General features: G+C 41.2%; 1 protein-coding gene across 2 annotated transcripts in view; it reads right to left on the minus strand.

The window, feature by feature from the left end:
• Positions 1-4,184: 4,184 nt before the first annotated feature.
• The window catches only part of TSHZ2 (teashirt zinc finger homeobox 2), a 420,481-nt gene continuing 397,230 nt past the window's right edge, over positions 4,185-27,435 (minus strand). For both annotated transcript variants that reach the window (XM_019726070.3, XM_019726068.3), the window contains exon 3: positions 4,185-11,960. In XM_019726070.3, the coding sequence (XP_019581629.3) occupies positions 11,959-11,960 (2 nt within the window). In that variant the 3' untranslated portion in view covers positions 4,185-11,958. The remainder of the gene's footprint in view (positions 11,961-27,435) is intronic.

Raw genomic sequence — 27,435 nt, forward strand, 5'->3', positions numbered from 1 at the left:
GGGGTCTATTTCTGAACTCTCTGTCCTGTTCCATTGATCTATGTGTCTATCTTCACCATATAGGTGTACCATAATTTATTTAATCAATTGCCTATTTTGGAACAGTTAGGTTCTTTCCCATTTTTCACAATTATAACTAGTGTTATGATTGGACATTCTAATCAAATAAATCTCAGAGCACATCTTCAATTATTTTTGGAGGAAAACTCTCTAGAAGAGTCATTAATCAAAAGGCATGCACATTTTAGAGAAACTGATAAATACTGCTTAATCATTTTCCGGAAAGTTCCTATCCATTTTCACTCGCAGAGCAATGTGTGGCTGTCTCTTCCCGGAGCTCTCTCTCATAATGAAAACATTGTGTTTTATTTTTGTCAATTTGATAAGTGAAAATGATTTCTTCTTGTTTTAATACATGTCTCTTTAGTTATTACCGTCACTTGATATTGTCTTGAATGTTCATTAAGCATTTGTAGTTATTTGCACGGTGTCAGTTCATAAATTTTGCCAAAATTTTTCAGTTTGGATATTATTCATTTTTCATAGAGGTATAGAAACACTCTTTATATCATGAATTATGCCAGTCACCATGAATCATATATTAATACAAATAATTTCCCCCCAATTTGTGACTTTTCATTGTATTGTTTTTTTTGACTCCTAGAATTTTAGTTCCTATGATTTCTTCCTTAGTATTTGTTCCTGGAAACAACTTCCCTGCCTGATATCAGGTGAAACTATTTACTTATATTTTCCTTAGTGTTTTATGATTTTGTTTCTAGATTTAATTCTTTAACTCATCTGAAGTTTAGTTTAATACATAGCACAAAATAGATATTTAGCTTACTTTTTTTCCTGAAACATTTACCAATTGTCTGAGAACTATTTTATTGGTTATTAATGTACCTTTTCTCTACAAATTTAAAGTTCTATTTTTATAATGTGCTAAATTTTTTAAACATTTAACATATTCCTGGGCATTATTTTGTTTTGCATGGAATTGTTTGCTCACTCTTGTGCCAGTCCAGCATTTAGAATTTTACACCTGAAACAAATGTAACTTTACTAATAATTGTCACCCCTATAAACTTTAATTTAAAAAAAATTGAAAATTATTATAACTTTCTAGTATATATATTTTATACCTAACAGGGACATTTCTTCATCATATTTGTTTTTGTGGCTTTATTGACCCACTCTTTTTATTTGTTCTTTAATTTTTAGAAAAGGCAATACATGCATTTAGTAAAGAAGTCGATACAACTGTAATGTTTTTAAAAGCTCAATTTGTTGAATACAGGTTCCGATCGGCTATGTGCAAGATGTGTGATGAATTGGATACACTTGGGGCTCATTGAAAGACCTCAGTTCGTCCATTCTGACCCCTTTTACATGGGAAGCTGCGTCTTGGCTTCCCCAGGGCCTGTGTCTGCCTTCTGCTCTCGGACTTCTGAGACTGCGCCTTGAGTCCCTGGCTTTAGAGCAAAGACACCCCTAGATCCAAGCTCGGGCGAGCTGCTGGGTGCAGGACCTCACACCCTGACTTCTTCCTCTCTTAGCTACTCCCCGAGACCACACTTGATAACTCAGATGGATCTCATGGAGGTTCCTGGTCGTCCAGAAAGTTAGGGTGGCTCAATAGTATGTTCCTAGATCCAGTCAGTCGTGGTCTTTCATCCCAAGAAGTCCTTAAGAAACACATCACTGCGTTGGGGGTATGACAGAGGAAGTGAATGTTGGACGATTCTGGCAGTGGGTGGGGAGGAGTAAGGTAGGGGACAGTTCAGAGCAAGTGACTGGGGTGTTCCAGGACTCCAGGAAAGTGGCATTCATTTATTGAACAGATATTTGCTGGACGCCCATTCCATGCCAGATGCTATGCTCCAGACTGGGCATGTGCGAACGAGACACAGGTTAGTGTCTGCCTTCCCATGGGGCCTCTGGGGGTCACTGACAATGCAGAAATGATCGCGACAACAACAGCTCGTGATCAGGGCGCTGGGGGAAAGCAGGGTGCTCTAGATGGGGCATCAGGGCGCACCGTTCAGAGGAGGTGACCTCAAAGCTGAGATACTGGCGATGTGAAGCACACAAGATGACACCCTCGCATCAGAGGAAACAGTGTGGTGTCTTCTAGGGACTGTGAAAGGCAGTGTAGCTGGAGCTCAGTGTGCAAGTAGGAAACGGGAAATAGGCAGGGAAACGACCAGACAAGCGTGGGGGCGAGTTTGGACTTTACCTACGAGATGGGGTGCGATTGGAGCCTTACGTATGTCCCACAGCATTAGCCCTTGGCCTGCCTGTCCTGCCCCTCTATTTCCAGCTCCAAGCATCTGTGACGGGGCCTCAGGGTCTTCTCTGGCCACTGACACCTACCTGTCGAAGGCTTTGGGCAGATTGGAAGCACAGGAGCTAGGCCCCACCTTACCCTGCAGCAGCCCTCCACTAATAACTGAGCAGAGGTGCGTATAAACACCCCAGCTCTCTCACCCTTAGGCAGGACACCTGAGGCATGTTCTGCCCTGTCTCCCAGAGTTCCCAGTGGGACTGGGCCCCATTGCCCATGGTGGTTGTTGTTCTTAAAGCCCATTTATTTGCTTCCTTCCCTTCTCTATCCCACTGCCTATGTTTCTTGGCTTCCCCTCCGATAGAAACTACATCCTCATCTCCAGGCCCACAGGAAATCAGTCTAAGACAAATAGAAACCCAGGTGTTGGAAATCGTGAGCCTTGGGCTACATGCAGCTTGCTGCCTGCTTTTGTAAATAAAGTTTTATTGGAACATAGCTACACCCCTTTGTTTACTGCTGTCCACGGCTGCTTTTCAGTCCAATGGCAGAGTGGAGATGTTGGCCCAGAGATCGGATCGCCCACAAAGCTAACCATATTGACTCTCTGACCCGTCAAAGAAAATGTATGCCTACCTTTGGTCTTTAGGAGCAAAATAGCATGAAATGATTTATGGTATTAAAAGACCACTCCAGCTGCTGTACGGAGAGTGGATTTGGGATGGACGGTTTACAGACCAGGTAGAAGACCAGGTAGATATTCAGTGAACAGCTGGACTTGGATGTTGACGTGAGAAGCAGCAGGGCTTGTGGATGTGGTGGGGAAGGAAGCGGTTACGGGTCTTGGATACTTTTGGTCCTTCTAATGCTCCCTTGAGAAGTGATCTTCAACATCGCTTCCTTCAGGAATCCTCTGTGATGTCTCAGGTTGGTTGCGGGCCACCTCCATGCTGCTATAGTCCCTATCCCCGTCCCCTCATGATGTTCTGTTCTTCCTTGACTCTTGCCTTAGATGACAGAGATAACACAGGACAGAGCCCGGATTTTAACACGTAAGTTTGACTCTAGATCCAGTTCTCACAACTGTCGTCACATTGCTTTATCAGTGTCAGCCTCAGACCCAGCATAGAATAGCAGCTCAATAAAAAGTCACTAGGTGAATGAAGACCAAGAACTCTGGTTGGGTCCACACTGCTTATTCCAACACTCTACCTTTGCGCCTCCCCTTTCCTCACCTGTCTGGTTTTCTCTAGCCTGGCTGCTCATATTTTATGGCCTGGAGACGGGCCAGGTCCATGAAGTGGTGCTCACAGGTGATACCGTAGCCATTGCAGTGTCACGAGTGTGGGTCTCTGGCAGCCTTGCAACACGGACACTGTAAGCTGGCTCTGCAGATGACAGATCATATCTGGTGGGGCATCCACATGTGCTTGGGCAGCTTGTGTGTGAAACATGGTCCGATTCTCCCGGCACATCCGAGGACATGCAGGGGGGACACAGGGAAACCGAGGGTCGAGCAGGCCCATTGCTCTGAGGTGGAGAAGGCCTGGCTGTCTCAATCATGTCTGCCCTCTCTGCCTTGCATCCTTGAATTTGTGAGACAGCTGCCCACAGCCTCTGCTGAGATTACATCATAAATTACAAGCTGACCAGATTTGAGAGCATGCAAAGGCAGCCCAGAAACCAAGCAAGGGGTGCTGGCGTTTATAAAAAAAAAAATCCACTGGAGATGGTTCCGCAGGTCCCAGCAACAGAGAGGCCCACCCAATATCTCCTTGCTTGCTCCCTCTCCCCTGCCGGGGGTGGGGGGGTCAGTGCTATTCCTCCACTCCCTCTTTCCCCTCTCCCTTGCCTCCCTTCTCTCTTGCTGTCTTTAAAAAACACACATAGGCAGAAATCAATCCATCAAATGTCATTACAGATTTATTAAGCCTGATGTAGAAAGACATTTAACAGTAACATCTTCAGAAAGAATAAAAAGAGCACTTCTATTCAGTCTTGTGCTTTGAAAATCTAAATATATTTTTATCATATAAATAATTCTTTTCATGTTTTAAGTGCATCTGTGTTTTTTTTTTTTTCTTCTTCTTCTCTCCTTTAATTTTCATTTTTTCAATTGGCCAAAGCGGAAGTCGGCGTTGACTGAAATGAAGCCATTTGCAAAGCTAATGGTGTTGAGAGGCATGTCTGCGCTCTACAGTATGAGCTAGGTTTCAGAAAGGTGGTTCAATATCTGCAGCATTAAAATGAGGGACAGCCTCCAGCAAAATCATAATTGAACACACCCAGGTCCTTAATGTCGGCAGTTGGGTTTCCTGATGCAAATTACGATAAGGTTTCAGATGGGAACAGTCTATTTCCAATAACTGCTGAGTGGGAAGAAAAAAAAAGACTTTTTTTTGTGTCACAAAGGAAAGAGTTATCATGTTGGAAAATGTAAATAATACACTTATAGAAACCTTTTTGATGGAAATGAGGGGCTCCATATAACCTTGGCAAGTGTGTTGTTAGTATTTTTTCACAATAGCTAAAAGAAGTAGCATCTATTATTTAGGGCTTTAATTACAGTTCTCAAAGTAGAATGATTTTCTGTAAAAAAAAACACACAGCTCTTTAGATGTAAAAAATAATGGCTTCAGTGATATAATTTAAGGGTTTTCTTAATCTCCACCATCAGAATCTATTTCTAGTGGTAAGATTATATTTTTAAAAAAACCTCCTCTTTTAGAGGTAATTTCAATGCTGCAGCATCGTACACAGGCATATACCTTGAATGCACCCAAACCAAGTCATTTTTACTCTACAAAGGACTCATCCAAATGTTTCTTTCAACCTGATTTAAGTGATATGGGATATCAAGACCAGATTGTTTATAATTAGGAGGGATGACAGGATGGTGGCACCAAGGGACAAAAGCAGGAGCACCTTTTCTGAAAATCCCTGTGTTTTTTTTAAGCTGGAAAGCCGTCATTTCCAGCTGGGTTGTTTGTTTTTTGCGCAGTGACGACTCAGCCAAACCTTTGGAAATTTGCAAATAGTGACTGCATTTGGGCACTAGCGCGTTCGGGTTGATGGGGAATAAAAGTAAGTGTGGCCAGCCAAAGGAAGAATTTTCCAGATCCCAGAAAAGTGGGCACAGATGCCTATCTGTGATGAATCTGTTTGGCCACAGGGTGGTATAATTTTCCTAGCAGAAAACTTTTTTTTTTTCAATTGCAAGGACAATTTATAATCATCAAAAACAAGTGAAACATGGTTTTGATTAAAACAGCCTGTTGGCTCAATAATCTCTATAATTTTAAAAACATCCTTAATGCAGAAGAAGAACACGCCGATGTCAGGAATGGCCTGCGGCCCCATTACAACAGCAACCGAATAAATAAGGAGAAGAATTGCGAGGTCATAAAAACAAAATTAAGCTAATGTTTCAAATTTTGACAATTATGAATTCTTCCTCTAAGAAGACATTAAAAAAAATTTCAGGCACTATTAGATAAAATACAAAGAGGACCATTGTACATGGATGTGTGTGAGGTTTTCCCAAGGGGTAAAGCATGCCTTTAAAGGAAAACTCTGAATTAGGTCGTTGGTTCCTCCCTAGGTCCAGTAATTGGATGGGACTCATGCAGACAGACAAACTTGGGTCTTAGAGTTTCTTTGTAAACTCAGATCTCATTTCTTTCATAAGCTATTTGAAAGAGAATGATCTGGAAAAAATTACAAGCATATTTTTTTTTTCTATACAAAAGAATCTCCATTGTGGGCCAGTTTGGTAGGAAACAGAAACAAGCAAATATAACAAAATCTGTGTTCATACATGGTGATATAGTTAGTATATACAAACATGTACAGTATAAAAATGTACGGAAGGCTTACGTTCCCAGCCATCCAAGCTGCATTGTACACAAGGAAAGCAGCCTGGGTTTTCCTCCGAGTATACAGGCAGATGTACTATATACAGCATGCAGGCAATAGAAAATTAGTACGCTTGCACAGAAATATTCTACAGGTATAGTTGTTGTCATTTTCCTTTGAAAATGACTAATCTGCTTTCCTAATATAAAAACGTGTTTGCCTTTCTTTGCTGGCAAATAAACACTTTCCATCAGAGCAAGGATGAATGTAATTCTCCCAACTCACTCCGCCCTACCTCCCCCACTGCCTTTTTTTCAACAGAAAAAAAAAAATCTGGAATTAACTCAAGGGGGCAAATACATAATGTAAACGTGGTTCATGCCAAAATTTCTAAAAAGCTACAAGTACTCTGCAGAGCAAAAACTGGTTGACCATTAGAGAGACTGTACGGTCAGCTACCCTTCTTGATTTTGAAGGGATGTGGGAGTTTATGATTCATGCTGACAGTACTGGGCTGTTAGGAATCAAAGTTGGAAAAGATTAGAAAGATCCCAGCATATCAGAGACCAAAATGTAATATTGTATCCCGAGATATTATGACATTTAGGAACCCTGAGCCAGATGAGAATTGTTTTATATGTAAGCTTTTTTTTGACTTGTATGGCGGCACATTCTAGCATCTGATGTGTCATAAGCCAAAATATTGTATTGTAAAACTGGAATGTTTCCGTAGTATTTATCTCAACGCAGGACAGGAAGAGTTTGTACGTCTTCTCTGCAGACTGGTTGAATTCTGTGTGTTTTAAAAATATACATACACATTTACAATTCCTGGGTGTTATATGGGTCATTTAGAAAGTGAAAATATTACTGTACAAAGTCTTCACGTTTGAGATATAATTGTATGATTGTTCAAGTTCTGTAAATATAAGCCTTTGCCTGGGGACAGATATCCAGATGTAGGTTTCAGGTTCAAGATAATTCAGTTGAACACACTGAAATTCATTTTCTGGAGGGGCTGAAGGGAGTGGTAGATTTTTTTTTTTTTTTTTTTAAGTAATGCATTTGTTCAAGTTTTGCAACTTCTCTTGGGGGTTCTCACAAAAGGGTTATTATTTGCAGTTCCAAAAGTGGTTTTAAGCAGATAAACATCGTACAAAGGGCTATGAGTGTTTAATCTGTCTTCCTGAAACAGATTGTTTTGTTTTTTTAAAGGCCTTCATGATAATCATTTGGCTATTGGTAAAATCATTTGTGTGCTGAAAGGTGTCAGATCGTGGTGCCATCAATTGGAAGAGCCCTTTTACTTGCAATGTATTTTTCCAAAGGAAATGCACAGTCCTGTTGCAGACATAGCGTTCCACCTGGTACTAGCATTTTAAAACAGCCTTTTTCTAATCCATAAAACATTTCTAGTTTTCCCTGAAGCTTTGGGTTGCCTTGCGCATGAATAATTTTTGGAGAAACACCCATGCCTGTTAGCCCATTGTTCATAACTATTGGAAGAAGATTAACTAGAGCCTGGAAATTGTATATCTGCATATGCCTCTGAAGCTGTCACAGGAAACCAAAGGAGATAAGTGGCTTTGACTTTGGATGAAGAGGTAAAATCCCCCTGTAGAAATTCTAAAGGTGGTTCACAAGTTCCGAAATGTTTCATGCTTCTGTACAATAAAAACATGTCTCTCTGGCTGGGGGGATGGAAATTTGTATCTTTGTCTCCTGATCATTCTTTGCCTAAAAGTATTTCATGGATATTTTGAGAAAGTACCACATATAGGAAAGGAGAAAATGAAATTAGCATTTTAACATCTCACAGGGGAAAAAAAAATAAACTGAAAGTTCAGTTGTAATTTTTTTTTTTTGCCTAATGCAGGTTCAAAATAGATACTACTTTTATTGCTCTTTAGAAGTACAATGTATATGTGTGTGTGTGTAAAGCCTTCAATATATTTCCTTATTATTACTATTATTTCAGCATTCATTAACACACTTCTATTCTTGTTTCAGAGAATAGAAGATAATGTGAAAATGACATTTTAATGTGCTTTTTTTTTTTTTTAAAGAAAAACATTTAACAAGCTTAAAAAATGAAACCCAATGAAAAAGTTTCGAACACAAATAACCTGGGAAGTGACAGATGGAAGAGCAGCAGAATGCAAGCACATCTGAAGGCCTTGTAATCTTTGGGTTTACTGTGAACAATTTCAGAAAATCATAGACTCTTACTGTGGCACTGTCCATGGACCCTGGAAAATGACAGTGAAATTCATATCTGTGTATGAATACACACACACGCACACACACTCACACACATCTCCTCACTGCTTAACCAGAGTCCCCTAAATGCTTTCCAAACATGTCATTTCATTTGTTTGTTTTCTGCTTTTCAACTACGTTCCATGGCTTGTGCCTGCGACATTAATTATACAAGACTCAAACAACCAAGCAGGCACATTTTGGGGGTGAGTTTTAAGAAATCTGTTTGTGACCTTAAAGAAATTCTGTGGGGACTGTCTGGGCTATCCAATTTATTCCATGATTATATTCTGCTCTTAGGCCTTGACCTATTTTTAAGCTATTTCCTCCTTGTATGCTTTTCAGAAGGAGAACTCCCTATACTGAAATATTATTTTGAAAAACAGAAATAAAACGCAAATGACATGAGGGGAGTTGGACCTTACGTGAGCTCTTCCCCCGAGTGTGTCGTATCAGCTATTTTTATAACAACTGGAGGACCAAGATGTCGTGTGAATTCTTCGTGGTTGTATCTCATGGCACCTAGAGAGTGTGGTGCACACAGTAGGTACACACTAGTATTTGTTGGGTACATTGGGGATGGGGAAGGAAGGGCCATCCCTCACCCTCACTGATACCAAGGGTTGGTGGCCTGAATGGAGATACTCAAGTGTAATTTGTATGTCTTCTTCCTTTCTATTTGTAAAGTTTCCATTGACCAGAACTGCATTTATTAACAGAGAGGAAAAGGATGATATGAAAGCAGGGAAAAAAATTCTCCTGAATCCATATTAGTTTTTCCCTCTAGAAAGAAGTTTCTAGAAGCCTCACAGGACTTGCCAAATGAAGACAGGTTTGGTCTCTAGGAATATACTCAGAATTGTGTGTATTTCACAGCGGGAGCCCAGATTTTGTTTCCTAAGAACATTAGCAGCTGTCCCTCAGTGGTGACATTTATGGTTACCAAGCGACAATTCATGAGTCTCACCAACTTTATCAATGTTTTTGTTTCTCGCCTCCCACCCCAGCCCTCCATAGAAAGTGCACTAACAAAACCATGTAGATTATAAGTTGAAGCAGATGATTTATTTTTTTTCTTTCTTAGAAGGGAAACTATTTCCATGGAGTTGAGAACTGTAGTGTTCCCTGCCCCCCTCCCCAGTTCAAGCCAGAGCTTTTGAACGGTTGTGGCAGAATCTGAATTGTGAAACTTTGTCTAATAACCCTGGGTTGGAGCAGGCAATTTTTAACAGCTTTAAGAACCCCAATGCTAATGCATTGATTTTCCTTTAATAGAATTTCGTTGTCGAAGGACCGTGCTCAGTAGAGTCCACCCTTCAATCTTAACCCATCCGAAGACTGTTCCTTTCCAGTTGAGCTCCATTCATTTCTGGTTGAATAGGTTAAGCAAAGACAGACCTCGCTGTTCTCAATTCACTTTATGATCCTCCCATCATAAAAAATAATATCAGCACCTTGCTTTTCATGTCAGAACTACATTTGAGCTGCTATTCCCTATGCCCATGAGTAAATCCCATAAAAGCCGCCCCGTTGTACTGTTGCTATTTTTCCTTGTGGGTGATTGATTGATGGATGAGTGCTGACACTTCAATGAAGCTATTTCGACTGCCATCTCAATCCGATGATGTGAGGGGTATATTTTCTGTCCATGCCTCATTACTTCAGAATGACATTCCTGGAACTTCATTTACTTTTTCCCTCCTTCCCCGAAGCGCCATATTTTTTCCCATCTAGGTTATGCATGCCATAAAAAAAGCAATTTGCTATTATATGTGGCATAAGGGCAACACTTTCCCTAGGAGGTAAATAAGAAGATTTTTTTTTTTTTTAAATCCCAATGTTGAATTTAGGGATCATGTCAAAATTTCCAAAACAATTCCAACAGGCACCCTCCATGAGAAATGGTGAAGAGGATATATTTGGCTTCACTTTGTTGGTTTTGACATTGTGTGTGTGTGTGTGTGTGTGTGTGTGTGTGATAACCTTGCTAATTAAAGCAACAACAAAAAATATTTCTTTTGTTTCAAAGTCATCTAGTTCCTAGTGTTGTGCCTAGAATAGTTTAACTATTTCACCTATAGCTGAGTAGCAGTTTACAACACAGTCCAGACTTATTTGTTCTTTGAGAATATGGAAATTCATTATTTAAATGCAATGATGGATTTATCTATTATAAGTTTGCTTTCAGTTGTATAGAAAATGCTCAACTAGAGTAAACAGATCTACTCCTGCATTTCCAAAGTGTGCACTAGATATGCAAGACTTTTAATATTAAAACATGCTCTTAGCTTTTCCAAGTTGACTTAGGACCTGATTTTAATCCGTGTAATACAGTATTCCTGTTAATAATAATGTATAATTAAGACATCCGTTAAAAATCCATAACGTTAATTTAATGGAGAAAATCTAATACAGTTCTATTGGAATTTTTACGTTAAATTAACTTTAACGGGCTTTTAATGGATGTCTTAATTAGATCTCATTATTAACGGGAATATTCCACAAATTAAAATTGGGCCCTCAAAGTTTTAATGAAAAAAGTTGCAGAAACACATTTAAAATGGACACCCTATTTCATGCTTTCTGTTGCCTCTAAAGCTAAGCTGTGTTTTAGAGCCTATAAACAACGGGGAGACATTACCAGAAAAGGCTGCTGCTGAACTTTCCACCCTGCAATGATCTCATCATCGAGCTTTCACTGCGATTCCGCATCTTACCTACTTCCCCAATTCTCCCAATTTGCAGGTCTCATATGACAGTGGTGCATGCTTACAACTATTTTTTTTTTAAACCAATTAGGCTCATGATGATAATAAAGATGCCCACCACTGCATGGGAAAAAAGTCTTTGGCAGCAACATGGTTAAGCCTAACTATCTGAACAACTTTCACAGAAGATGAACATTGTTCAGAGGTTTTCTTGGCTCAAACTCTGGTTTAACTTAATAATTCTTCCACTTTGCGGTGATTAATGGCTCCCTAGTGCAGGGGCAGGACTGGGCAATCCAGGTGCAACCGTAATTGTTGCACTGAACAGAAACATTTCCTTTAGACAAACGTTCCCAGAGGGGTTATAAATAGGAAATGGACATTACCATGAAAAGTAAGCTTCCAAGAGTCTACATCTAGTGCAGCCCACTTGGACATTAAACTATGGAGACTTATACTCCCCCCACCCTTTCCTGTCAAGTGTTACAAACTGACAAAATAAGTACATCAATGTTCTCAGTCATTATTTTTCTTCAGTGGCACTTTGTTTTCTCGTGACAGTGAAAAGGGGACCGTGGAGACGAGACAGCCCCATTGCAGTTTATCAATGAAAATCTATCGTCCATAAGCAGAGAAGTGGAAATCAATACTTCATTACCAAATTGTTAGCGAGGATGAAGAGAAATGGCTGGGGTGATTCCTTTTTTTTTTTTTTTTCTTTTTTTTTTTTTGGCAGTCTTCTCAGAGCAGGGTGTCAGGAGGAGTTCAATGTCAGAAGCAGGGTGGTGCAATGAAGAAAAACTCAGTGTGAGGGGCATCCAGGCTGGAAAGTTGAAACTAAGGCATTTGTCCTGTAATGGGAATCAGAACAACAAAAAAAGATGCATTATTTTCTGAGGAATAACCCGAGTGGTTATTTCTCCCACGTCGTCAAATTGCCCATCTATACTATTTCATTGGTATTAATGTTCTGCATAGACTCCGGGTTACGTCTAGTTTAGGGTGTGATATAACCTGTTAATGGGACATAAAAAGGAAGAGCCAATTTAGGAAAATAAAACAAAACCCTTCAAAATGTAATGTATGGAAGAGATATTTGTACACCCACATTCACAGCAGCGTTATTCACCACAGCCAAAAAGTGGAGGGAATCCAACTGGTCATCAATGGATGAGTGGGTGGATAAACAAAATGTGGCATATTCATACAATGAAATATTACTCAGCTTTAAAAAGGAAGGAAGCTCTGACGTTCCACAGCATGGATGAACCTTGAGAACATTATGTTAAGTGAAAATGAGGCAGTCATAAGATGACAACGACGATATGCTTTTACTTATATGAGGTCCCTAAAGTAGTCAAACTCATAGAAACGCAACGAAGAATGTTGGCTGCCAGGAGCTGTGGGGAATGGGGGATGGAGACTTGTTTAATGGGGACAGAGTTTCAGTTTTGCAAGATGCAAAAGTTCTGGAGATGGATGGTGGTGATGGTTGCACAACAATATACAGTTACAAATGATAAAGATGGTAAATTTTATATTATGTGCATTTCACCACAATATATAAATAAAAATATAATGTATGATTTTTCTATTATAAAGCATTTTGAAAAACAAAAAAATTTAACCAATGGCCCCACTATCCAGAGAGAACTCCTATTCACATTCTGCTGTATTTCCTTCTAGTGTTTTCTTTGTCCATGCATTTTTGTTAGGTTTACATAGTTGTAAGTGATGTAATATTTCTGTCTGTATTTTTTCACTTGCAAGCGCCATTATAAATAGCTCTGTGTGTTTTATCACGTACATCATCAGAGTTTATTAAACCATTCTCTGATGTTGGACATTTAATTTGCTTCCAGTTTTATTCAGCGATATGTAACACTGTGCTGAACAGCTTTGTGTCTAACGTCTTTCAATAGGTTATAGTCTCTTGAGCTTACATTCCCAAGGGCGCAATTCCTGAGTCAGAAGAAAGGACCATTTTCTCCATAGGTACTAGACTTATCAGAGTGATTACTTCATAAATGATATAAAACTCTAATCACTGTGCTGTACATGTGAAGCTAATACAATATTGTATGTCAATGGTAATTGACAAAAAAAAAACTTAAAAAAAAGACAGGACCATTTTTGTGGTGGGGAAGTGCTACTTAAAGTATGCTTTGCTATGGGAGATTAGTTAGGTGAGTATTTTTTTTCACATGTGTGCCATTTGGATTACTGTTAAAATGCATATAATTTCCATCAGCCCAATTTGGGTGGCATTCCTGGATTCTATCTTATTATTTAATGGTAGTGCTCATTTTAGTGAGAAAAAAACACACACACCTTGGACCTAACATATAATTAGTCTTTTGGAAAAGGAAAATTTCCAAGTTTCTAGTAGAAGAATAAAAACAAATTGAAGATTCTATGACTTTTGATGTGTGTAGAAAAATAATGTGCAAAATTACCATAAGAGGCAATAGAAATGATTCCTTAGTAAGAAATAGTATGATTATAATACTCGCAATTTGGTAGGCTACTATATACCTACCAAATTCCACGTACTTTACACATGTTACAACTAACCCTTGAAACAATCTCAGTCTAAAAATAAGAGGAAAAAAGTCTCAGAGAGGTCAGTGACTTGCCCAAGGTCACACAGCTAATAAAAAGCAGAGGATGGCTTTAAATTTTGGCCTTCCCTTTTGAAAGCCCCCACACCCTCCTCAGGCCACTCGATGTAGATTACAGATGGGCACCATCAGCGGAAGGCACCGTTTCCCTTCCACATGAGGTTTGCATTTCAGAGACAAAAGCTAGTAGTCTTTCCTCTGACTGCGTTGGAACCCATTGGCATGTCTAGAAACTTGAAGGAGAATGACCATATCATTGGAAGAAGAGAGATGGGTCAAAGAAATAGAAAGAAAGTGGAGACCAGAAAATGCAACGGCAGCAGAAGGTAAGGGGAGGGAAGGAAAGGAAAGAGAGGAAGAGAAAAGAGAGACAAAGTCTATCTTCCCTTCCGTTGTAAAGCAGGATGAAGTCCTGGGTGAGGGGTGTGTTTTCAAACAACGTCTCTTTGAGGCCCTTGTTTTCTCCAGCCATGATATTAATATGATATCGGTGATACAGAACCTTGTTTCATTGTTTACCCTTGAACCCATTCCAGATTTGGTCAACACCCAAACTTCTCTGTCTGGATTTCTCTTAGGGCAAAGCTTGCTCTGGGAAGGGGAGCAAGGAGAAAGAAAATAATAATCTTGTTATATTATAGTCCTCTTCTTGGAAATTCACAATACTCATTAGCATATTAAAGACTCTGAGAAGTCCTGCAATTAACCCAACCCAACCAAACACAATATATCTTTATTTAACTCACTGCTTCCCAGATTTGTTTGTTAACTCCTTTCTTCCCTACAAAACACTCACAAACATACTGAAGTATCATCTTCTGGAAAACACATTCATGACAGACTCTTGTGCAAAAACAAAGGAAGTTGATCAGCTCCTAAAATCTCAGTCTGGGATTCTTGACTCAGGTTACTTGGCTTTTTTTGAGTCTCAGCATGAAAGGATCCTGCTGTAGTGATAACGACATTTTCTGAGTTTATTTCATGCTATCCATGCGAAGTCCATGCCTCACCTCCCATCAATGTCACAATGTCACAGGAGGTCATAGCGTCTGCACTTTCCAGCCTAGGAAATGGAGATTTAGAGAGGGGGAGCCATTTGGCCTGTAGTCACCTGGCTGGTAAGTGGGAGGTAGGGTATTCAGATCCCATTCTTCTGGTCTTTTAAGTTACTGCTTTTTATATTACCTGTGATGGTTTGGTATAGTAATGTGTTAAACACTAGCATTATTAATAATCTAGAGTCATTTCCCCAAGAGTATAGTACAGTTACTCAGTTAAATTCCAGATACAAGTGTCTTCAATGAAAACCTGGCTATGATACTATTTTCCATCCGAGAGAGCTCCTCATATCCCACTATGGTTGATAGAAGTGGTAGATTCTTCTGGAAGGTCAGTGTTCCTGTACCGGAAGAGAATGGTCAACAGGAGACCTGAATCTTGGAGCACTTTGGGACAGTATACCCTTTCTTATTATTCTTTATTTTAAAAGAAGAAGAAAAACCTTCTTTTTCTCTGTTTCTAAAGATGAAACCCTGGCAGAAAATTAAAACTAGAAAATGCAGGGATGAAGAATGAGAACTGGTGTTATTATTTCTCACCTGTCAGAATGAACTGTGGAGAATGAACGAAGAGAAACAGAAAGCAAAGACTCTTGGTTGCCTCTCCAATGGGAGTTGAGGTCAAGCTTTGCTGCTGCATGGGTATTTTTCCCCCCGTCTAATATGTTGAGCTACTACTATAAAACTAAAACAGAGACAAATAAAAGTTTTAATTGTGTATCTACAAAGTCATTGGCAATGTTCATTAAGGAGAGTCTGTGAGGGAAAGCCAGGCGAAAAGAGGTAATTATTTTGTATTAATGGCAGAGCCACTATAAGATGCACAGGATTATATATACTTTCATTTGGCCCTGCTACGATGTTTAGTCCCTCTGGCAAATCCTTTTGGTTGACTCTTCTGCTCTCCTAGCCCTTGCTCGCTGGGTCCTGCCTGCCCTCTTCTCTCCCGGCTCTCCACCGCTCTTCTCAGACCTGCGATACTGTCCCCAGGGCATGTTTTGTGACTGCTATGCACCTCTAGCATCTGATGGCTAGCAGCTGGGGAGGTTAGGTACCATACAATGTGTGGGACAGTTTCTTACACAGTGGTATTGCCCCTCATCCTGCACTGTTTTTGAAAACCTCTCTGTAGGTCGGGGGTTTTCAACCTTGGCTCTATTGACATTTTGGGCCATCAATTCCTTGTTGGGGGAGACTGTCCTGTGCACTGTAGGATTTTCAGCAGCATTCCCGGCCTCTACCCACCAGTATCATCCCCCTCCCCTCGAGCGTGACAATCCAGAAGCTCTCTGGACATTGCCAAGTGTCCCTTGGGGGAGGCAGCAAAACGATCGCTGGTTCAGAACTGTTGACGCAGGTGAAAAAGGTTTTGCAGTTACTGTGAGCCTAGAACCTTACTCTAGTTTACATATAAACACATAGTTTTTCGTGCAGTTTCTTACACATCACTTTTCCAGACATAAAGCTGTCTTGGAAACAAAGAGAAACTATGAGTGACTTGGAATTTTAAGGGGAGTTAGTTGCTGTCTTAGAAAGTCAAGTCACCTCTGGCAAAACTGCTGATTTCTGAGATGCCCCCTCGACAGCCCCAAACGGATCTGTAGTTATTGAACCTAACACATAGGAGCCCACGCTGCACTGCCTCGTGATTCCTCTGAGGACCTCGCGTCTCTCAATGTGGCCGGAAAAAGCAGCGGCACCGCCACCACCGGTTAGAAACACCGAGTGTCGAGTGTCGGGTCCACCCCAACCCTGCTGCTTCGCCATCTGCATTGCAGCAGGATACCCAGGTGATTCCCGGGCATGGTCACGTGGGAGAAGGCCTGTTCTAGTGAATTCTTGTGCCCGAATGCTTTCCTTCTCTTTCTTACTGTGCAGTCACAGCATAAGATGATTTCTCTTTGAAATTATGTGTGTAGGCTGGTCATTTGCTGTACGAATTTTACTGCAGAATAGTAAAGAGGAAATTATAAAATGTTTCTTCAGAAATGTCCGCACGTGTCTGCAAAGGGTTAGACCCCCCCTCCCTCTGCCCTACACAGGCCCTTTCTAGGCTGCAGCAGCCAGTTCTGTTAACGTTAAATATCATCTGTATACCGATGCCAGTGAGTTCCAGGTCCATACACCCAACTGGCTTCTTGATGTCTCTATGGGAGTATCTCACAAGTACCTCGAAGGTGACTTTTGCAAAAACACGGTGCTTGAATCGCCCTGCCCCCAGTCTGTCCCCCCTCCAACATTTCTATTCACAAGAAATGCAAGCTCAGACTGCTCAATAGCTCCAGCCAGCAAGTTGGGTCATCCTTGACACCTAGGCATAACATTCCTTGCCAAACTCGCCTTCCCTCTCCATCCCCCCAGTTCAAGCCTGTGCGTATTGCACCCCCTTCCCCGCCCGCCTATGGCTGTCCTAACCTCCCCTTGTTCTCTTTTATTCCACTCTGTCCAGTCGATCGTTTTCCATATAGCAAACAAAGTGACCTTCTGAAAACTTAAAATAGATTGAAGTGGTCACTCCCCATTTCCTCCCAGCTTATCCTTCAGTGACCTCTTCTGCACTTAGAAAGGAACGCCTTATTTTTCTAAAACTTTCCTCCCGATCTGGACTTGCTACTCCTCTGACCTTGCCTGGGTCTCTGTCCCTCCCTGGTATGTCCCAAGAACACTGGCCTGACTGCTCCTGAAACTTGCCTCAGGGTCTTTGCAGGTGCTGTTCCTTCCGCCTAGAATGCTATTCCTCTTGTTCTTTGCTTGGCTAGCCCCTTCTCATCCTTAAAGTCTCCGTTTAAGTGTCACTTCTTCAGAGAAGTCTTCTCTTACCCATTGGACTTGACTAAGTTCCTTTTTTATAACATCGCACATTCATGTTGTCTTATGGGACTCTTTGCAGTTCCTAAACATAGTCATATATGTGATTTTTGGTTTGGTGTCTGCCTCCTGCACTGGCTTGTAAGCCCTGGGAAGGTGGGGACTGTCTGCATTTTGATCACCGTGGTATCCCAAGCACACATGCCAATGTCTGGCACACAGTAGGTACTTGACAAATATTTGTTGAGTGAGTGAAGCCCTAAAGACAATAAGTTGAAAGTCTATCTATTCATATATGGAAAAGAAAATTTCAAGAATTTATTACTAAAATGACACAAAGTGAAAAATAGATTTACCTGGAATCCTTACTTCTCTAATTCTATCAAAGAGACAATTTACAACATGTAAAGAAAAAACGAAGAGACTAGAAAAATTAGTCCAAAGAAACATACATGGATACCAAGAAGCTTTACCATATGTTTAGTCCTTTCAACGTCAAAGAATAATTTGTTTTTCCATTTTGAAGCAATTTACATTTTTTCAAAGCACATTCATATATATTGTCTTCTGAAATATATTGGATAAGTATTACCGTGTTTCCCCCAAAATAAGACCTAGCTGGACCATCAGCTCTAATGCGTCTTTTGGAGCAAACATTCATATAAGACCTGGTCTTATTTTAATATAATATAGGATCGGGTCTCATATAATATAATATAATATAATATAATATAATATAATATAATATAATATAATATAATATAATATAATATAACCAGGTCTTATATTAATATTTGCTGCAAAAGACGCATTAGAGCTGATGGTCTGGCTAAGTCTTCTTTTCGGGGAAACACGGTAGTTGCCCGAAGATGAAAAGGTTGAGACTGAGGGAATTTACATAATTTGCTTCCATGAGATTAAGTTAGGGGTCAGGATTTAAATGGTGTCAGGACCCCTGACTCCTAATTCAGGACTTCTGAAAACTGACAAAAATAAGAGTGAAATATAAATGCTGAACATATATAAAATGTATCATTAAAAAACAGTCTGACAGGAAGCCAAAAGGAAACGGAGATGAGTGATTTGTAACCACGCAATCCCGGGAGAAACCTGCAGTTAATATTTTTGAAATTGATTTTACAATTTGAAAATCCAAATCGGCTTACCTACACCGCTGAATTTCATCCTTAGTGCTTCACCTAATTTTTTCTAAGAGAAATCTCTGTGTGCAGAAAGCCTTAAACTTTGGTGGACCAATTGCAATCCTTAGAATGAATAAAATCATTGCTGAAATGTATTGCATACGTTTTATATGCTAGACACAGCTTCATGCGAGTAGGTGGATAATCTTTTAAAATGTTACCTGATGTATTTTTGCCTTTTCTTAATTCCCTTCTTCCATGCAGTTTTCCCGTCACTGAAAATAGACTAATTGTTCTTAGAGAAGGAGGTCACAAAATAAATCAGATAGAACAAAGTGGCTGAGTTTATGAATGTTGAGAGGGACTTTTTTTTTTTTAAATTATATCAAAGCTTGAAGAGGTTGAGTCAATGATAATTTAAAGGTTGTATATTAGTAGCATCTGGGTCATGACTGTTAATTTTTGACCTACAACTTACACATTATTTCCGTTAATCATCTCAACAACCCAAAGTGGTATCCAGTATCACAGGGGAAAAAACCTGAAGTTTAGATAATTGAAGTGACTTATCCAAGGTGACATGACAGTAAGTGGAACGGAATATTCCAATATTTAATTGGAATATATATTTTCTAGATTTCAGAGACTTTACTCTTAACCACTAAACTAATTTTTCCTGACATCAGATTTGTACCCACAAGACCACAAATTCTTTGTGAAAGGTTGTGCTTGATTAGACCCTTGAAGACTGGGAGGCAATACTGTTATTGATCTTGATGGTCTTCTCCTTGGAACATTTAAATAGAGATGGCACGCAGGTCATAATCAACACACTGGAAAATCTCAACTTTTGAACTTCCTCTTTTAAAGCGTAACTTGTGATAAATCAACCATGAGTCTCAAATGTATGATATATGCTTCATGACACAAACCAGACAGTCACCTGCCTACAGCTCTAAAGCTGTAGGAGAGTTTCCGATGGGTTTTTCTTATCATTGCCAGAGCAACTATCTTTTAAGCGGACCTCTACCTTGTATCACCAACTTTGAGTGTCTATCAGAGAGGGCAAAATGGAAATAATTAAAAAAATAAGTTTCCCAAGACAAACAAAGAAACAGGGCCAGCCCAGTGGCTCAGGCGGTTAGAGCTCCGTGCTCCTAACTCCGAAGGCTGCCGGTTCGATTCCCACATGGGCCAGTGGGCTCTCAACCACAAGGTTGCCGGTTCAACTCCTCGAGTCCCGCAAGGGATGGTGGGCTCTGCCCCCTGCAACTAAGATTGAATACGGCACCTTGAGCTGAGCTGCCTCCCGGATGGCTCAGTTGGTTGGAGCGTGGGCTCTCAACCACAAGGTTGCCAGTTCAATTCCTCGACTCCCACAAGCGATGGTGGGCAGCGCCCCCCGCAACTAGCAACAGCAACGGCAACTGGACCTGGAGCTGAGCTGCGCCCTCCACAACTAAGACTGAAAGGACAACTTGAAGCTGAACAGCACCCTCCACAACTAAGATTGAAAGGACAACAACTTGACTTTGAAAAAAAAAAAGTCCTGGAAGTACACACTGTTCCCCAATAAAGTCCTGTTCCCCTTCCCCAATAAAATATTAAAAAAAAAAAAAAAAAAAAAAAAAAGAGAAACAAAAACACATAGACACAGACAATAGTTTAGTGGTTACCAGAGGGTAAGGGGGGTGGGGGGTGGTAGATGAGGGTAAACAGGATCAACTATATGGTGATAGAAGGAGAACTGACTCTGGGTGGTGAACACACAATGTGATATAAAAATGACGTATTACAGAATTGTACACCTGAAATCTAAGTAACTTTACTAACCGTTGTCACCCCAATAAACTTTAATTGAAAATAAAAAAGAAAAAACTGCAAAAAAAAAGTTCCCTTTTTGTCTACTTAATAGGCAACCCTTGAAATGGTTTAAAATCTCTTCATCATGGTGCAAAATGGCTGGTGAATGAAACTGGCAGAAACAGGCTGACATTTTGGAGAACAACAACAACAAAAATGTCAGGAAGATGTGGGGCCTCCTGAGAGTGGTGCAAATGCTGTCACTAGGTGTCATTTGTGTCCGTACTTGTGTGTCAGCTTAGAAGATTTCAATGGCAGCAGAAAATCTTTTCCTTAAAGCATACTCTTCAACTTCAGGCTACTCAAGTAGTTAAGAAACAGAAATGAAGGCGATGGCATGAGGGTTTGCCCTATAAAAATCTCTTGACAACTAATGATGGGATTATGAAGTCTTAACTGCTGTACAGTTATCTCTAATTATAACCAAAGGTACATCAATCTAAATAAAAATGATAAGGCCCAGAGAGGCATTTTCCTCTCCCTCCCTTCAACTAGCTTTTAACATGAATCTCTTCTCAGTATGATGCTTTGACAAAGCTTGGATTGAATAATTACTAAAAAGAGATGGAGGCCAGTGTTAAGTGAAACGCATTTTTGCAGAAAGGAATGGTTAAATTTTTTTTTTTTTTTTTTTTGCAGAAAGACATGATTCCCATTTTAAATATTTGGTTGTACCATGGGAACCTCCTATTGTTTTTATTGCACTGTATCAGAAAAGCTTTGCAAGAAATTACTGCCAGACATTAAGTATCAGGAAAGCTTCGTGCATTCTTTAACCCTGGTGTATATTTTCCTCACGAAAGAGGTCAAGCTTAGGATGAATCATGTGTCCATTTTTGCTTTCGTTACTTGGAAGCTCGGAGGCAAATTGGTGGCTCAGCGCTAGCAACTGCGTGACCTCTTAAGGCTACATGCTGTACCCATCAATTTCTCTTCATATTCTCTCTCCATTTTCCTTTGGCCTATCTGTTAATAGTTTGGCTCTGCCATTTACTAGCTGCATGACACTGGAGGAAATGACTTACCCTTTCTGAACCTAAGTTTCCAAACCTTCAAAAGACAGGAGGATAATAGTACCTTCCACAAATGGTGACTGGCACACAATTAGCACTCAATAAAATGTAGATTTTAAAAATGATTTCCTTTTCTTTTATGATTTTATTGCATTGCATACAATATCATACCTTAAAAGGGCTGTGGAATTAGATATAGAATAAAAAAACACATACATAAAATTCTGCTTATGTGTTAGAAAAAAGTAATCATCAGGTCTTGGAAAATGGATTACTCTTTCCTTCTGGAAATTTAAAAAAAATAAGTAGAAGAAAGGTTCTTTAGTTCATGCATTAAACAAATGTTGAAAAGAAATCAGTTGTCAATTCAGATGTGAAGCTAAAAAAAAGTTTTCTCCTTTTATAAAAAAAAAGGATAAAATAGCATTTCAAAACATTTGATGTGGATATTAAGAAGAAGAAAGTAGAAAGCAGCCATAATACCTACCATTCTATTAAGTGCTCATTATAAGCTCTGTGCTTCACGGTAATACCTGACAGCAGACCTCATTGTTCCTATTTACTGATGAGAACACAGAGGGCTTGAAGTGGTTAAGCAATTTAATGGAGGTCAGAGAGTTGGCAAGTAGTAGGGCCAGCATTTGGACTGAGGTCTGTCTGACTTCAAAGCCTGTTCTCCAGCCAGTGTTTATTGCTGTCAATGGAACTAACTAGAAGCTTCTAAAGGCACGTTGCTCAGTAAAGCTATATAATGAAACGTGATAAGGACGGAAAACCTGTCCAGCTGTTGTCGTCCTTTTAAGAAGTAAATTAAAAGGGTGGCAGAGACCAGGACAATAGCCTGAAAATGGAAGAGAACACTCTCCATGTGGTTTCATTATCATCTCATGTTTGGCAATTATGTAGTTACCATTTGACAGGTCTCCTATATGGTTGTTTTTGGTGCATGGCCATAGAGGAAAGAAAGGAAGCAATTTCCCTGGGCCCATTTTTTATTGGGCCACATTCGTATACTCCAAAAGGGTACCTAAATTGTTTGAAAGAGGTCTAGATGCTGGCAAACACCACCATAAACAACCCGGACAGCTGAAAATCCAAATCGCCAGTGCCTAGATGCACAGTGGAACCCATCTTCTCTAAGTGGAGTGCAGAGCCACCTGTGATTTATTACAACTAACTTACCACAGAACAAGATTCACTGTGTGGACGCGGCTAGGGGGCTTTACTGCTGCCTAAACGGGACTTGCTGGCTTTGAGGAAGAATGGCATGCCTTCCTAGTGTGGAAAATAAACAGGCCGTTTTTTATTTTATTATTATTTTTTTTACCACTGTGATTATGTGTCTAAGCCCATGGCAGCACTGTTTGTGATGTGTCTACACTGCAAAAGGCGGTTCGTGAGAGGAACACATGTTTAGGTAATCCAGGCAAACCCTCCCACTTTCCAAGAAGAGTCTGCCTTCATTTTAATGATAGGTGTTTCATTCACTGGGAACCTGCTCTTTGTGTGAAGCTGGACCGCGGTTGTTTTCCTGAATTCTGATAATCATCCCCAAAGATAACTCTTACGAAGTCCTTTTTTCGATGGTCGGACACTGACACACAGAGCTGTAAATAAAGGGACCAAGATCACATGGCCTGGAATGTGATGGAACTGGGATTTGAACCCCAATTTCTCTGTCACCAAGGCACCATACTGCTTCATAATAATAATTATTACCCGTTACCAATCTGACTGCTGCTAACAATTACCAATCCTCTCACTAGATTGGGAAAACATGAGTTAGTATTTCCTCTTTACAAATAAAGAACCAGAGGTTCAGGAGGTCACATGGTCCCCACCGCCCACACAGCTATTTCCTAGAGAAGCTGGAATGAAACCAAGATTTGTCTGGATCTCAAACCTAGTCTCCTCTGATTCTACCAGTGTTTCCCAAAGCACATTATGGAGAGTCCAAGTCCCTTGAGATGCTCTAAGAGCAAAAGATGTTCTTTTATTCACTTGTTTATGCTTTAAACAGAAGCAGCTCTTCCAAAATGTCAAGCTCCTCGCCCGCTCACAGCCTTCACACCTGCTGAACCCCTCCCCTGGCGTGCCCTTCCCATGACTCTGCCTGGATAATTCCTGCTCCCGGTCATTCTCTGGCTAAAATACCACGGGCTCAGAAAGACCGTTCCTTATCCCAGAATCTAGACTAGATTTCCAGATTTCCTCTCTCTTACCCCACTTGTCATGAATAATATATTGCTTTGTGTGAACACTGGTTTACTGCTTGTCCCTCCCACTAGTCTTCATGAAGGGAGGGGTCGGGGGGGTGGGGACTGCTGTGGTCAACAAGTCTCCAAAGTGCCAGCCCATGGCCTGGCCCCTGGCTGTCACTCAGTGAAGAAATACGAGCTTTCCTTCATACGTTGCCCTGGCTGTACCTTTGTCGAATCACAGAAATGAAAATGAATGATGCCTCCACCCCCACCATTTTGCAGGTGGTGGTCATGAAGGCCCAGACTTCACGTCCATTGGATGACAATGAGAATAGTAACAAGAAACCCTTGTTCTTTATCAACTTGGTATTTTCTTGACCTGGAGCCCAAAGGTTTAACCAATTATGTCTGATCTAATCCTTAAGACAGACGAGGAAACGGAGGCCCAGGGGTGTTAGGCAGCTCGCCCGAGGTCACAGCTCGTCAGTGGCACAGAGTTATCTGACCGTGCCTCCTGCCTCTGAGCGGGTCTCCACATGGGCCCCACTCCACACGGGAGTTGCCTAGGACCTTTACAACACTGATGCCACTCCTGGAGATTCTGCCTTAATTGGTCCAGGGTACGGCCTGGTCACTGGGTTTTTAAAGGTTTCCTAGGGGATTCTAATGTGCTACCACTCTAATGCATGATTGACTGATGGATTGATTACTGCCATTTAATCAATTAACCGCTCTTGCAGCGACAGGGTAGATAGAGTACGTGACTTGTGCAATTCCATGATGATAGCCTTCCTTGCTTCCTTCTCTCTGTCTCTGTCTTTGTGTCTGTGTCTCTCTCACTTCTCTCCACTCCTAAATCTGTATTTCCAGGTGGATTCAGTTCCTGTACAACACACACACAAATATTAAAAAACAAACAAACGTAATGCACTCCTGCTTACAAAGACAGGGGACCCTGATTTACAAGTCTCAGGCACAACTGTCGAGTTCCGTTTCAAATCAGAAAGTGAGCAGCCAAATTTCCCTCGCATCGTACACGACCTTGAAGTCCCTAGGGTTGGTTCGTTTGTTTGCACTTCAGTTAGAACAACAATCGCTGTTTTCAGATAATGAGGATTTGTGCCAGAAGCTGTGTGAGGCTGGTGGGAGACAGAAAGACCCTCACAGCAAAACCCATGTGGATACTGACAGCAGGATCTTTGTACAATGGGTCAACTGGATCACGGGAACATGAAGTAATGGTCATCATAGCTGGTAAGAGGTGCAGCCTGGATTTGAACCTTCTCTGCTTACCCCTCCCTGCCCCACCTGCTCCCTTACCATCCGACCACACTGCCTCCCAGAGGCCTCTTCAGACCCTACCCTGTGATCCTGAAAAAGCACTGAACCAGGCTTTCTTTCTGGAAGGAATTCAAGGCTTTCCTCCACCCCCAAGTCAGCTGTTGAGAAGCAATGATGTGTATGAGTATTTTAAATGCCCCACTTATAAAATTTACTAGAAGACATTCAATCCTTCCTAGCATAGCTCTAAACGAAGCATCTCTTGTGTGAAGGAACTTAATGGAAAGCCTGTAGGCAGGGCTGCCATCGCCACCAGCTGCTCCCTCTGAGGCTGGGCAGGGCTGGGAGGTGGTCCTGAGGATCTACCACAGACGGTCAAGTAATGATGACCAAAGCTTTGTTGACAAGCAACGTGGAAGAAGCCAGTGTTATGGACTGAGTTGTGTCCCCCACAAATTCCTATGATGATGCCCTAACCCCCATACCGCAGTATATGTCTAGATTTGGGGATGGAGCCTTTAAAGAGATATTAAGTTAAGACGAGGCCATTGGGGTGGCCCCTAATTCAATCTGACTGGGGTCCTTATAAGAAGAGATCAGGACACTTGAGGTGAGACACCAGGGACATGCACACACACAGAGAAAGACCCCAGAGAAAGAGGCAGCAAGAAGGTGGTCGTCTGCAAACGAAGGGAAGAGGCCTCAGAGGAACCCAACCCCCCTGGCACCTTGGACTTCAAGCCTTCAGAGCTGTGAGAACATAAATTTCTGATGTTTAAGCTGCCTAGTCTGTGGTATTTTGTTAGGGCAACTTGAGCAAACTAACAAGCAGAAGGAAGCCCAAGAGTGCAAAGCCTGAACCTGATCAGACTGGCCAGGAGGCCACCAACTCTTCCACATTCTGGAAAGTGTATTCCACTCTGTTTCTTCCCACAACCCTCCAACCTGTGGTGTGAGGCGCAAAGGGCTGGCGTTATTAAGGCCATTTAAAAAATGAACTCAATTGAAGCCCAGCACATTTCCACAAAATCACAAAGCCATTGGACGGCCAATGTGGCACCATGGCTTTCTTAGAATTTAATTGTGAGCGGGGTTATAAATGCTTTTGGGAAAGGAAATCCTCTGGATGGTTCAAGAGGAGTTTCTTAGAAGCGATTGACTCCATAATTCCTTAGCTTACAAGGAAAGGACAGAAGGAGCTTCCCAGTAACCTTGGACTAAATAGGGAAGAGTTGCCTCAGATATTAGTTCTAGGACAGGGACTTTCAAAGAGCTTCTCAGAAGGGAAGAAGATATGGAAATTTCCAGAAGGGGCCACGAGGGGTGTGTGCCTGAGAGAGTCCTGTGGGGGACTTCCTACCCTCATTTCAAACAAATCAACTTCATTATACCTGTTTTGTGTATCAGGCTCTGTGTAAGATTATGTTTCGAACACGTATGTCACTACTTCCCAAAATTATTACAAGTTGATATAATGATGATGACAAAATGATAATAAAGCCGGATGCCTCCTGGACCAGGTGAGGTGGCACAACTTTGGCTGTGCAGTTTTCAGCTCTAGCCTCCCCAGTGCACACAACGAATTCTTCCAACCAGTATTGGGGAAGACTTTGCATGGGGCCAGATACCGGGCAGTGCATTAATACAGAGGTCACAGCAGGGGACACAACAGAGAAGGCCTCCACCTTACAGGAGTTGGCTTTGTAGAGGGAGAGACGACAACGTGCAGTGTAAGACCAGGGCAAGAGGGCATGGGCTGCGAAGACAAGAAAGCAGTCCTCAGACAAGTGAGTGGTTGTCGGTGTGAATGTCAACGTGGCTACTCTGAGAGGGGCCCAGGGAAGGACATTTGAGTTAAGACCTGAAAGATGAGAAAGGGCCAGCCAGCCGTGGGGGGACCTGGAGGAGTAGAGTCCGAGTGGAGCCTCTGCAGGTGCAAATCTCTAAACGTGGGACAGGGCTTGGGTCATGGCAGGAAACATAATCCAAGCCAGCATAGAGGGACGCTCAGTCCAGACTGGCAAAAACCACCCCCCCACTGACCGAGAGTAAGACCAGAGTTGTACCCGCCATTCCACGGCTTTCAGGTCAAGTGCCGCCTGCCACCTAGTTTCCTATGGCCTATGAGCCCTTTTTAAAAGGCTGAAAAAATTCAAAAGAAAAATCACATTTTAGGACATGCCAAAATTACATGAAATTCTAATGTCAGAGTTCATTGATAAAATTTTATTGGCACACAGACATGCACATGTGTTTCCATATTATGTATGGCTGCCCTCAAGCTACAATGGCAGAGCTGAGTAGCTGTCCCAGAGATCGTATAGTCTCAAAATCTAGAA

The sequence above is a fragment of the Rhinolophus sinicus genome, chromosome 13, assembly GCF_057876585.1.
Source record: "Rhinolophus sinicus isolate RSI-liver-muscle chromosome 13, RSI-T2T, whole genome shotgun sequence".
NCBI classification, from domain to species: Eukaryota; Metazoa; Chordata; class Mammalia; order Chiroptera; family Rhinolophidae; genus Rhinolophus; species Rhinolophus sinicus.